Below are 12,756 nucleotides of genomic sequence, written 5' to 3'. Positions count from 1 at the left end.
GGCTTTTTCTTTTTCTTAATCATCAGTTAGATGATTTCAAGGTCTATTTCAGCTCTAGTATTTAGAATTTTTATTATCTAAGTATAAGCCACACAAATGCAAGCAGATTGGAGAGGATACTAATTCAGTTATCTATAAATACCTAAGCAGCAATCAGCAGGGACAGAACCCAAGTCAGGCAGCAGGGGCCAAAGGGGAGAGAGACGTAGGAGGGCTCTAAAGGCTCACAGAGCCTGTTCAGAGGCCGGCAGATGAATGTACAGTGTTATACATGTGTGCACACACACTCTGAAAACTGTAGTCTAGATCCCTTTATCTAAAAGTGCATAAAAATCTTCCTACTTATATATTTGTTGTCTTTGGGAATTTCTCTTTCCCAGTGTGGGAACTGAAACGTATTTCGTGTATCTCCAGGCACCTAGCACTAGGCCTGGTTCAATGACACTATCAAAGTGCAGTTGCTGGGATCCTTCTGGTAATACAGCACTTATAAATCAATGACTACCTAGGTGTATAATAAATAATAATAATACCACCGGAGTACAGAAGTATGCACCTCAAGAAATGCCTTTTCAAATCCACATCTCTTTTGACATTCATAAGAATTGCCCTAGGGCAATCAGGGCAAGGATTTGTCACCCCACCATAGAGAAAGGGAAACTCAAACAGAAACAAGTTCAAGTTGTTTGCAAAAGGTCACCCGCTCCCTGCCTCCTCGGCACCAATTCAGTTTCCCTATTCTTCAAGACTGAAAGCTCAACCAGGGCAGAAGGAGACGCTCAAGCAGCAGAACGCGACGCTCAAGCAGCAGAATGCCAGAGCCCAGGGAAGGAGGGTCTGCCTGCTGCCCCACACCCGGCACACTCTCCTCTGCACACCCCAAATTGTACTTACCAGGTCACAGGAGAAGCATGTTTCTGTCACCAGTCCCACTCAGACCCAGTCCTGGACAAGGAAGGCAGGATGCATAGGCATAATCTCTCCAGAGTCCTCAGAGCCCAAGTCACCCTGGCTAACACAGGCCTTTGTCCTGGGTCGTCCAGTGAATTGGGCAAAGTTCTGCTGCTGTGCGGTTCCGGAGCCCAAGCCCAGAACACTGTTCAGTGTCTGAGGCTGCTGAGCTTCGCCAGCACTTGGCAAGCTTAATATAGCTCCCAAAAGCTGAACTTGGCCTCAGCGTCTGCACACAGCCCAGTTGGCCAGGACCAAAGCTTTCAGCTGACCTTTCAACCCCGATCCCTCTGTACAGACATATGGTCCAGGAATAGCGTCCCTGCCACTCACATGGCTATGAAGATGAATTTACTGGCCAGGTTTGGCTCATTCGGACTCAGGCATGGTTGCTAAAAGCAGTCTTGAGGTGATAGTGGCTTGCTCACTTCCTACCCACCAGCCCTGCCAGACTCTCTTCCCTCACCTTGTTTTATTTCTTCATAGATAGACCCATTGCTCTTTGAAACAGTCTTATTTATTCCTTAGGTTTTTGTCTGTTTCAGCTGCTTGTCCCCCAAATTCAGGACAGTGTCAGGCAGAGCTATTCCTAATAGGTGCACATAATTATTTACATGAATGCCAGATCCCCTTGTAAAATCACACTTTCCAGAAGTACGGTAGTGCATCTTTCTGTTTCTAACCGCTGACTTTGACTCTGCTCCCTGGAATCAGCTCACAGGAAAGACAGTAAGCAAACCTCACACATTCTGAAAGGTAGAGTATCACCAGCTCCATGATCAGGGCACCTCACCACTGCCCAGTCCACACATCTCCGTATGGCCTTACTCTCCTAAGTGGTAGGGCAAATAAGAGCAGGAGTTCATAGGTCCTGCTCTGCTCCCCTTGGGCTCCCCTCCTACACCTGTGACAACACATACGACACTGCATGCCGCTTCTCTGGCATGAGGTGCCACCTCCCACACAAGATTGCTTGGGGAAAGGATTACAAGGAATTATCACCATGATTTTGGAGGCTGATGAGTCTCAAGATCTGCAGAGTGAGTTGGAAAATTGGAGCCTTAGGACTGCTGGTGCTACAGTCTGAAGGCCAGCAGACTCAAGACCTAGGAAGAGCCTTTATTTCAGTTCAAGCCCAAAGGCTTGGGGGAAAATGACTTCCCAAGTTCCAGGCCCTGAGGCAGGAGAGCTCTCTGTTGCCTGGCAGAGGATCAGCCTCTAGGTTCTCTTCTGACCTTCAGTTGGTAGTATGCTGCCTACCCACATCCAGGTGGGCAGTCTGCATTACTCAGTCTGCCCACTTCATGTTCATCTCATCCCCAGACACCCTAGCAACAACAGCCAGAATAATATTTAACCAAATACCTGGGCACCCTGGGGCCCAGACAAGTTGACCATCCAACCACCTACTGGTTCTGCCGGGGAGTGCACCAGGGGTGGAGCAGCAAGGACTCTGGCTGATCTACAGGGGGAGAGGAAGGTGCAGAAGGAGGGACTGTCGCTCCTAATTTTTCACTGCTTCTAATGCCTCCTGTGCTGTGTGCTGTCTCTGCAGTCCTTCCCACTAGAATAGACATGGCCTATTTCCCTGTACTATCCAAGCTGAAATCACTCATACGGTTTTCTCAGACAATGATGTTAGGAAGAGGCTTCATTATATTTCTAGCTTTGGTTTGGCCCTTTGCACTCTGCTGAGACACCACTAGAAAAAAGTTCTCTAGTAGCTGCTGCTTCTTTACTGTGGACATGGGGAACAGACTTGTGCCAGCCCATCACAGTGCCCAGCCCTCACCACCAGAAGCACAGCCATCCTAGCCCAATATAGACTTGTGAGTGGGAAGACACAGGTTTGCTTTTGTGAGCTTTGATGATTTGGGGGTCACTTTTTAGCATGCAAAAAAAATTTTTTTTTTTTTTTGGTTTTTCTACGGTACCGGGAACCGAACTCACGACCTTGCGCTTGCCAGGCAAGTGCTTTGCTGCTGAGCTAAATCCCCAGCCCAAGCATGCAAAATTTGAACTTTACTTTCAAATGATATATTTTTAGTTGATATACATTTGCAATGCATAATAATTACAATCATCTTGAGGAATTGTTATATACATAAAACACATCTTTCAATTATTTGGAGGCATTTTAATGCAGCAATATCAGGTAACCTCTCCAAGGGAACCTCTCCAAGAAGAATGGTTCTTTCTGGAGAAGAACCTCTCCAGGAAGGCCGGTGATCTCAACATGGCTTTGCTAGAAAGATGGAAAGGACATCTGTCCATCCCATAAGCTCTGCAGAGGTGCCATCCAATGTGCTATCCACACCTCTTTCCATCACAGCAGAAGGCTCTGGGAATTAAGGTAAAGTTAACTCTCCAACTTCCTAGAGTCTCAGAGATGATATGTACATAACATGGGTAACATGGGTGGCCTTGCTGTACATTTATCTATGGGCCTTACCTGCCCACTTCCTCTCTCAGCTGAAAGCTGGTAGAAGAAAACCTGTGTACTGACTGCTTCTGTATTCCCTTTAACAAGAGCAATAATAAGAATCACTCAGTACTCAGTATTGAACTGTGAAGAAGATGGATGACACAATCACCCCAGAGATGCTGAAGTCACAGCCAGGGCTCAAATGTTAAAACCAGAGAAGCTGCCTTCGGTCACAGTCCCCTGGGGCTGCTCAGCCCCAGGGCCCTGCTGGAGGGCAGTCTGCAGCGATGTTCACAAGCACACAGCAAGCTGCCGAATGGGTTTGGGAGAGGAGGAGCACCTACCTGAGAGCTAGGTGGTGTAACCAGATTCATTCCTGGAGGCGCTGCCAACGCCCCCGAGGGTGGGCCCATGGCAGAAGTGATGACTCGATATGGAGAACCCAGGGCATTTAGGGGCGTCCCCACCGCACTCAGCGTCCGTGGGACACTCACTGGTGTGTTCGTGTAGCTGGGGTGACTGTCCATGGGCTTCCCAGTGGACAAAGCTGCCGACGGGCTCATGGATGTGGAGCCAGCATGACATGGGGAGCCTGTAAGGAGAAGGAAAGTGAGATGACAGGAGATAGGGGAGGCTGCAGTCCAGCCTGCTTTACTTCTGCTTCTGCACATCTGTGATACCCAAGTACTCACACCCACAGGGAGCTGGAAGGAGGAAGGCAGGCAGAGGACAGGGAGGGGAGAGGGCCTGCTCTGGGACAGGAATACACATTGATGTTTTAGCTCTCTGAGGCCCTGCCTGGAATCCACTCTAAAAGGAGGACCTACAGCAAGTGCAACAAGGGCACTGTCCACAAGTCCCTGGGCTGGGGTGACAATGGCCTGGGCCAACCAGATGGGGATGGTGAGTCCCACCAAACCCCTATGTCAGGGGTGGAGTGAGCAGGTGCCGGGCTGCTCCAGAATTCCCCACCCCAAACTCAGATGGCTTTGAAAATTGGGGCAGAGCTAAAATGCATCCTCTCATACACCACAAATGCATGTTAATATGCCAGATGCTGGGGATTTCAAGAGAACACAGTTCCCTCCATGGAGGCTCCCACTGTAGGAGGATGATGGCGAAGGCAGGGGCTGTTGTCACATGCCTAGCTTCCCTTTCCTTTTGAAGCTTTTTGTCTGTCAGGTTTTTGTCCTGCCCCTGTCTATAGCACAGGGTTAATGAACACTAAAGGGAAAAAACATGGACTGGCTCGGCATGTTGGCCACACAGGCTCAGGCAGCACAGGAAGCCAGTGTAGATGGGCTTCGGAAATGCTTCTGCCTGCCAGGATGGACGCTGTGGCTGCGAGAGCCTGTGGATGGGATTCTGGGGCACAGCAGCAGCCTTGGCCGGGTGGTTGTCTGGGAACACTTTTCTCAGTTCAGTTGGGCCCACATTCCCCTGCAGCCAAGAAGTTGAGATAAAAGAAACATTCAAACTCCACAAGTAGAGGGCGGGGGATGCAGTAGGCCCCTGGACACACTCATGGGGCACCATGACAGCCCCCTAGTCAGCTGCACCAAGCGATGCCCTGGCCCCAACAATGGAAGCAGAAGGCAAAGCTGGGGTTATGACCGGGCCCTTCCGTATTTTCTAGAAGCATCCCTTTTGCAAGCTGCCTTGCATTTGCTGCTGAGAGCGTGTTTTTCAAACTGTATACCCTCCTTGGTTAAAGTAAGACTATCCTTTTACTCAACTTTGGCTTCTTGGTAGCACAGAGAAGATAATCCTATTCAGTTTGGACTGGAAAGTTCTGGACTTTTCCAGGGGTTTGGGTCATTTCTGGGTGACTGCCATATAAAAAGTTTTTTACCCCTGAGTTGCATCTGACACTCTGAGGCAGTTAGCAACTTTTGCCTAAATGAAACAGACTCCAGAGGTTAAAGTTCATGCCAATGTGGACTGCAAAGTACATACCCTGCCAATCCCTATGTGGACTACCCTTCCAGACTCCCTCTAGCCTGGAACTCACACTGTTCCAACCAGGCTTTGGAGAAGCCACTTACGGCTCTGTGGCCCTCAGACTGCCTCCTCAGCCACCTGGCCAATGTGACCACACAGCCTAGCCAGCAGAACAGCCATCTAAGGTAAGGATGGAACAGATGCCTTGTCTTTTGAGCTCATGGCCAGCATGCAAACATTCCCTATAGTTGCCTTATGTTTTCCATGGCAGACATTACTTATCAGATGAGAACTGGCACATTCAGGGTAGTATGGCTGTAGAGAGACATTGCTAATCAATCACAGCATTTTTAGTCATGGGACCCAGACACAGCCTGAGCTCTCACAATCCTCAACCCAGGCTCCAAGCATATGTATCCAGAGTTGGCACATGACAGGAATCTGCTTGGCCTCTCCGGCCTAAGGACCTCTCCTGGGGGACAGGATCAGTACAGACAGGCATGAGTGTCACCAGATGGGAGGGGCTTGCCACAGGTGCTGGAAAGCTGCAGATTTGAGAACCTGTGTGTGCCACATGAGGGTCAGACTGCCTGTGCAGTTGGAGAAACAGCCTCTGTTGACATAGGTAGTGATAAAGCTACAAGAAGGGAAGAAACAAGGGTTAGGCTTGAGGCTACAAAATAAAGAAACACAGGGAGGGAAGGAAGGAAGGAAGGAGGAGAGGGAAGGAGGGAGGGAGGGAAGAAGGAAGAATGGAAGGGAAGGGTAAGAAGGTGAGTGAAATATGCTTTTCAGAAGGAAAGAGTTATAAGCCTCAAGATTTCCACTGGCAAAGCAGAGTCTAGAAAACACAACAGGGCAGCTGTCTTAGTCGCTTTCTTCAGTGCTGGGACACAATACCTGAGATCTGCAATTTAAAGGAGAAGAGATTTATTTTGGTTCACATTTTAGAAGTTTCAGTTCGTGCATGGTCAGCAGCATGGTGGAGGGGCCTGGACAAAGGAAAGCTGCTCACCTCATGGCAGTCAGGAAGCAGAGAGTGAAGCAAGAAACCCTGAGGGTAGAGTTACCCTTCCAGGTCACGCCCCAATGATCCGCCTCTTCCGAGTAGCACCCCTTCCTCACAGCAAGTCAGCTACAGTGCCCCATGGTTTCATTCCCTTCCAAACATCAGCCTATGAGCACAGGCTCTTTGGGGGCATCTAGACAGAAACCATAACAGCAGCCCACCCTGCATTACACACTGGATCCTGGGCAGCCAGCATGCCTGGACAGACGCAGAGAAACCATGTACAAAATAGCTGCACTCAGCTCATCCATGGCAGCACATTGTCCACATGGATACGAAGGAAAAGGATACATGGTCTGTGATCATGGGATCGTGGAGACACTGCCCAGTCTTCAAGTGCCTGCTATGAGCCAGACTCTATGACCAGCAGATATGGGACTGAGCACATAAACCATGTGCCTGCCTGTCAGGTTCACCATTCATTACAATGCTGGAATGGCTATCCTAAGCCTCTGGGAGACATCGGCGGGTGCTAGGTGCAGTGTTAAGAGTAGGATGCAGGGAACAACCTGCTTCCTTCAAATTCTGAGGGAGAACAGCAAGTGTCAGATGTGAGGTAGGAGGTAAAGACAGGTAAACAACAGAAAGCTGTGAGACAAGAATCCAAAAGGCAGACAACAAGGACAACTATGTCAAAATATGAGAAAACCTGTCCCCCTGCAAGCCCAGGGAATATGCATACTCAAAAGTACATGACCCCAACCTCGATTACATTGTGCTTTTGATCCCCTATCCCCTGTGGGCTTTGGACACCATGACACTCCCTCTAAAACTGTTGGCAGCACCCAGGCAAACTTTGTAAGAATTAGTAGTTTCCCCCTTCTGTCCCTCCCTTGGACAGAAGCTTTCTTTCCCTCAACAAGTATATTCTGCTCTTAAAAAAAAAAATTAGTAGTTTTACACTTATTTGGGGGGTTTCCTTCTGTGTATAACAAATGACTGGACGCCTACTTTTTATCTAAAAATTATCTTCCTAAAGATAGTTATATAAGCTTTTTTAAAAATGATAAATTGAAGTCATGTGTCATCATGCTCCTTATAATCTTAGCTCTCTGGGAAGCTGGGACAGGTGGATCACAAGTTCGAGCTCAGCCCGGGCAACTTAGCAACTTAGTGGGACCCTGACTCAAAATAAAAAATAAATAAAACAACCAGTAACATAGCTCAGTGTGAAGGCCCCAATACTACAAAAATAATACTAGTAATAAAAATAACAATAACAAATTGATTTCAGAAAAATTCAAATGTAGAAGATACGCTCTACATCAAATGCCATGAAAATCTGTATGCAAATGAGTGATATTTAGGAAACACTAATCTTGAACAGAGGGAAGGGGACTGGGGAGAAAAGAAAAATCAAGATAGATCATGTACAGTACAAATTCCCTGGATGAATGTGATCATTTTGTATATCTAAAATGTACCAATAAAACAGCTTAAAAAAAGAAACACTGATCTTTACCAAAACATAGAAATATGCACTTTGAAGAATTTACAAGTTACTCCAAAAATAAGATAATAACAAGAAAGTTTGAAATTTAAAATGTATTATTGTACCATTACTATTAATAATAACTAGGCAATCTGACTACTCATTGTAGGGCTGTGAATAGTACATCTCTGATTTAGAGCAAAATAGAGAATTCAAGCTTGATTTTCAAAGGTCTTAAAAGGTTGATTTTCAAACGTTTCTTTCTGCTGAGTCAATGACTCACAAGAGGTGGGTTATTTTATAACCACATCTTACAAAATAAAATACAATGCAAAGGGACACAGCAAAGGCTGAGGCAGGAGTATCCTTTGAGCGTATGAGTTCAAGACTAGCCTGGGCAATGTAACAAGACCCTTCCTCAAAAAGTTACAGTAAAATAAAATTCAAAGAGGAAATGCACCTCACACAAATGATTTTGCTATTTTGCTTCTCACAGTGGCCCAGGAGCTCCTAGAAATAAATATCTTTGCTTTCAGAAATATGGAGGACAAGGACTTTTATGAAAAAAGATTACACAGTGGAAAATTAACTCGTCCTCACAGACTCTAAGGCGTACCTGACTCTGACATTTTCATCGGCCTCTCCCACTTCCTACTTTTTCATACAGCCACATGGAAAACTACAGCCGTTACCAAAGGGCATCACAAGTTTTCCAGAAACTCAGTTATGTCTTGTTTCTTTCTCTTCCTCACAAAGCCCTTTGCTTAAGCCTCGAGCAAGGAAAGAAAAAGGGGCAGATTTCCCTTCCATACCAGCCAGGAGATGACATGCAGGCTCCTTCTGAAGGATGAGTGGCTTTTACTGCAGAGAGACCTGGGGTACAGTCTGCCTAGCCCTCAGTCCATGCCTGCTCCAAATCCAAAGTCCACTTTCTCCCTAATGCCCCTACTCTTGGCCTCTGCTAGGCTTTGAATGCATGTGTCCCTCTAAAAATCATTTTGAACCTTAAACCCCAAAGAGATGGCATTAAGAAGTGGGAGGTGAGCGGGTCACTAGGGCTCCACCCTCATGAACAGAATTAGTATTCTCAAAAAATTAGCTTCAAAGAGCTACCTGGCCAGTCCATTTCTTCCATAAATGAGGATACAGTGTTTGTCCCTTTTGTACTCTTTCAATCACGTGAGCAGTCAGGATTCAGTAGGAGACACCATCTTGGAAGCAGAGAGCAAACCCTCACCAGACATAGAATCTGCCGGTCCCTTGACATAGGACTTCCCACCTCCGGAACTGTGGGCAATTGATTTCTGTTGTTCATACATTACCAAGTCTGAGGCATTTTGTTGCAGCAGTAGGGACACTACAAAGCAGTCCCTCGCCTAAGTCACTCTGTGGGGACCCTGCATCCCATCCCATCAGCCTTTCTGGCTCCCTCTGCCCTCTTGGTCGACCACCCAGATGCCTAGAAAATGCATGCAATCATGTTCTGCTCACTTTCTTCTTCTTGATCAAGCAATGCTTCCATAAAAATGACTAATCAGATGGGAAAGCACTAGTGGAGTGCTGTAGTCAGGGTTTGCAAGGGGAACAATTTAATACAGGACACATAAATTATAAGATTATTTTATAATAGTCACCCAAAGAATTTAGTACATTTAGAAATCTGTCCACATGCTACAGACCTAAAGAATCAACCGAGGGCCTGGATCCCCTGGTAATGTCCTGCATGAGTCCAGCTAAAGACCTAGAACTCATAACAATGCTCCCCACAAGTCCAACTGGAGGCCTAGAGCCCACAACAATGTCTCCTGCAGGTGTGTTTCACAGATCTGTGCTGGGAAGGCCCAAAGGTCAGTGGTGGAAGCTAGAAAATTTGTGCCAGTGGGGTGAAGGATCTGTGCTAGCAGGCTGAGGGATCTGCACTGGACTCAGGAAGACACTAAAAGTAAAGATCAGAGCTCCCCAAAAAAGTACCACAGCCATCCTCAGTGACAACAAGGTCCCCAACTCCTCCAACGACGAGAACAGACAAGTCTATATCAGGATGGCTAGAGTGACAAGTTTCTCCAGGAGAACCAACAGCTCCCTAACAGCTCCCCAAAGCTTCCTCTACAGTTCTCATTTTTAGGTTGTTGGCAACAATCCTCAGGTGGGCCTCCCCTACCCAGCACCATGCTGGTTCTGTTCAGCTGGGTGTTACAAGTTACCAGTTGTCAGTCCACCACATGGAGTTTCTCAGGTGCTTCTCTTCTCTCTTGTCAACAGACTGAAAAAAAAGTCTTACTTTTTTAGGCCCCTGTGAGAAGCTGGCACATGGTGACCTCTGAGATCCCTTCCACCTCTGATATTTCATGAGCGCTGGGTAGAATACGGATCCCTAGCATTGAAAAGAAGCAAATACCAGTGGCTAGGGGAACTCTGTCATCTTCAAGTGGACCATGTTAGGTCTTCCAGCTGTTTGGCACCAGAAGCCAACCCTGTGATGGGAATCTGCAGAGTATATAATACTGCAAAGATTTCTAAAGTCCCTGTGTGCATGTGGCACTGTAGCTTCAGGGGACCCATGCTACAGAGAAGACAAGCGCTCCAAAGCCAGAAAGTTGGACTCCAGTCTCTACTACTTTCTAGTCATGGAATCTTGAGCAAGGTACTGTCACCTCTTGACTGAAGCTTCCTCAGCCATAAATTGAGACAAACACAGCTCTCTCAAGAGATTGCAGCAAACACCTGAGTCCCCAGCCGGGGGAAACACTGTGATTACTATAGAAAGCCTATCCTGGACCTCATGGCAGTCCAGTGAAGTCTATATTTGTAATTCCAGGGGAAAGTTACTGGAATTCTAGCAAATGAATTTTAATCTACCGTTTTTAGTGCAACCCATGGAGCAAATAAAGACACAAATATATACATATAATGGTGGGGAGCCAAGAGGGTCCTAAGTCTAGTTAGAATAGTAGCTAACTGGAACAAAAGTCTCCACCCAGGTTGTATAAATTTGTGAAGACGGGAGTGGCTCAGGGATAAGTGACTGAGAGAAAGACAGGAAGTATGGGAAGTAGGTGAGTGCTGAGCTGGGCTAGGTAGGAGGCCTGAAATCACCTCTGCAGTATGCAGAGAGAGAGAGAGAGAGAGAGAGAGAGAGAGAGAGAGAGATGCAGAAAGGTAATCGGCATATCACAGATTGGGGCAGTATCTAGTGCTTTGGGGGTCAGTGCTTTAGTTTTGATGTGTAATCATCATCCCCTGAGATGTCACAGCTTTTTTTTTTGAAGCTCAGTCTCAGCAGACAGCATGGTGTCATCAGCCTAGCTCACACATACTCCTTGGGAGCTATATGCGGGACATCAGTGACCTGTCCCATTGCTTTAAGACTACACATCAGCACCTGGCTAGACGCATTTGCATTGCTTAAAGCCAACTGAGGGATTAAAGAATGTCCTAGCCAGCTCTACATATCAATGCATGGAAATAGGGCCAAATGCTCTTTCAAGCTCCACAATTACCGTGCCATGTGTGTTAGGGTGGGGTTGCATCTGACTGCAAGCAGAAGATTGCATAGGTGAGAAGTCTATCCAGTGAAAAGTAAATGCTCAATTAAGGGTCATTATCGCCAAGCATGGACACAGACACACACACCAGTGGTTTATAATATTGAATTTTCTGAATGATTCATAAATGGCCACTGCTCTGAGCCTAGTGCCTATCCATCATTACAGATACCCCAGTTCCTCCCCTAAGGCCCTCCAGATATCCCCATAATTCAACCTGATACAAAGGGTCATCTAAGCTGATTTCCATTCTGAATTCCTGGTGCCCTGTAGGGGGTCACATAATTTGAATTTCACCTCCTTGCTATTAATAATCATGGTGGTACCTAGCACTGTGCCTGGAATGTGGCAGATGCTCAAGAACTGATTTGTTGACTAAGTAATGAGAAGTATAATGTTTGTTAATAATGGCATATAACTGGAGTGGAGGTCATCAACAGAAATTATTTGAAGAGGAAGTCAACATTCCTAGTGTTTACCACAGTGAAAACCTGTGAAATCTCTGAACAAATGAAATGTATGTGCATAGGGTAAGGAGAGAGAGAGACAGAGAGATAGAGAGAAAGAGTCTAGGACTTACTGAAAAAGAGGAAAGAGGAGAGGAGCCTGGGTACTGAGAAGTACAGAATTCTTACCAAGGTAAGGAAGTTGCTTAGCAACCTTGTCCTCAGCCAATGAGAGTGAAATGTCAAACCTGCAGTCTTTCTGACTGGCCAGAAAAGGGAGCAAATGGCTTGGCATGTCCACCCCTTTGCTGCTGTGCTAGGGTACAGAGTTTGCCCTCCCCATTAGCAACCCTCTTCAGGACGGAATGGAAACTTATAATGAATCATTGATAATGACTGATGCCCACCCATGGGAAAGAAGACAGATTCAAAGACTTGCTGCTTTTCAGAACACGACTCTCTGCTGGAAGTCACAGAAACATCATGGGGTCTTATCCCTCTCTGATCTCTCCCCTAGTGAGAACAATCCCACACTGGATCCCACACCAAAGGCTGCCTCCTTTTCTCCTGTGGAAGGATGTGGTGCATAAGCCCAATAGTCATAGGATGCCCAGCCACCCGGCTTATTCCCACTCTAAGGGAAACTCACATATCCTTTCCCTAGTTGGTTCTTAATACTCAGGCTCCTGAGCCAGGTCAGCAGGGGACTGAGATATGAAGCACTTTAACTGACACTTTAATGTCATCTTCTCTGCTGAGTAACAACAGCAATGACAATAGCTAATATTTATGGAGCAGGTGCCAGGAGCCAGACAGAGTTCTCAAAACTTTACATATATTAACTCATTCCATGGGGCTGGGGATTTAGCTCAGCGGCAAAAGCGCCTGCCTGGCAAGCGCAAGGTCGTGAGTTCGGTTCCCAGTACCGGAGAAAAACCAAAAAAAAA

The 12,756-nt window shown here is 46.7% G+C and overlaps 1 protein-coding gene across 2 annotated transcripts in view; it reads right to left on the bottom strand.

The window, feature by feature from the left end:
- Nucleotides 1-12,756, bottom strand: part of Rxrg (retinoid X receptor, gamma) — a 42,943-nt gene that overhangs the window by 20,669 nt on the left and 9,518 nt on the right. Inside the window, exon 2 of one of the 2 annotated variants that reach the window (XM_005398248.2) lies at nucleotides 3,721-3,968. In XM_005398248.2, the coding sequence (XP_005398305.1) occupies nucleotides 3,721-3,968 (248 nt within the window). Of the gene's footprint in view, nucleotides 1-894; nucleotides 1,190-3,720; nucleotides 3,969-12,756 lie in introns of those variants that run through there. The other variant, XM_013521352.1, reaches the window with a different exon arrangement.

This window comes from Chinchilla lanigera, unplaced genomic scaffold, assembly GCF_000276665.1.
Source record: "Chinchilla lanigera isolate Chin_1 unplaced genomic scaffold, ChiLan1.0 scaffold00061, whole genome shotgun sequence".
NCBI lineage: Eukaryota > Metazoa > Chordata > Mammalia > Rodentia > Chinchillidae > Chinchilla > Chinchilla lanigera.
This window is presented reverse-complemented; position numbering and strand designations above follow the sequence as displayed.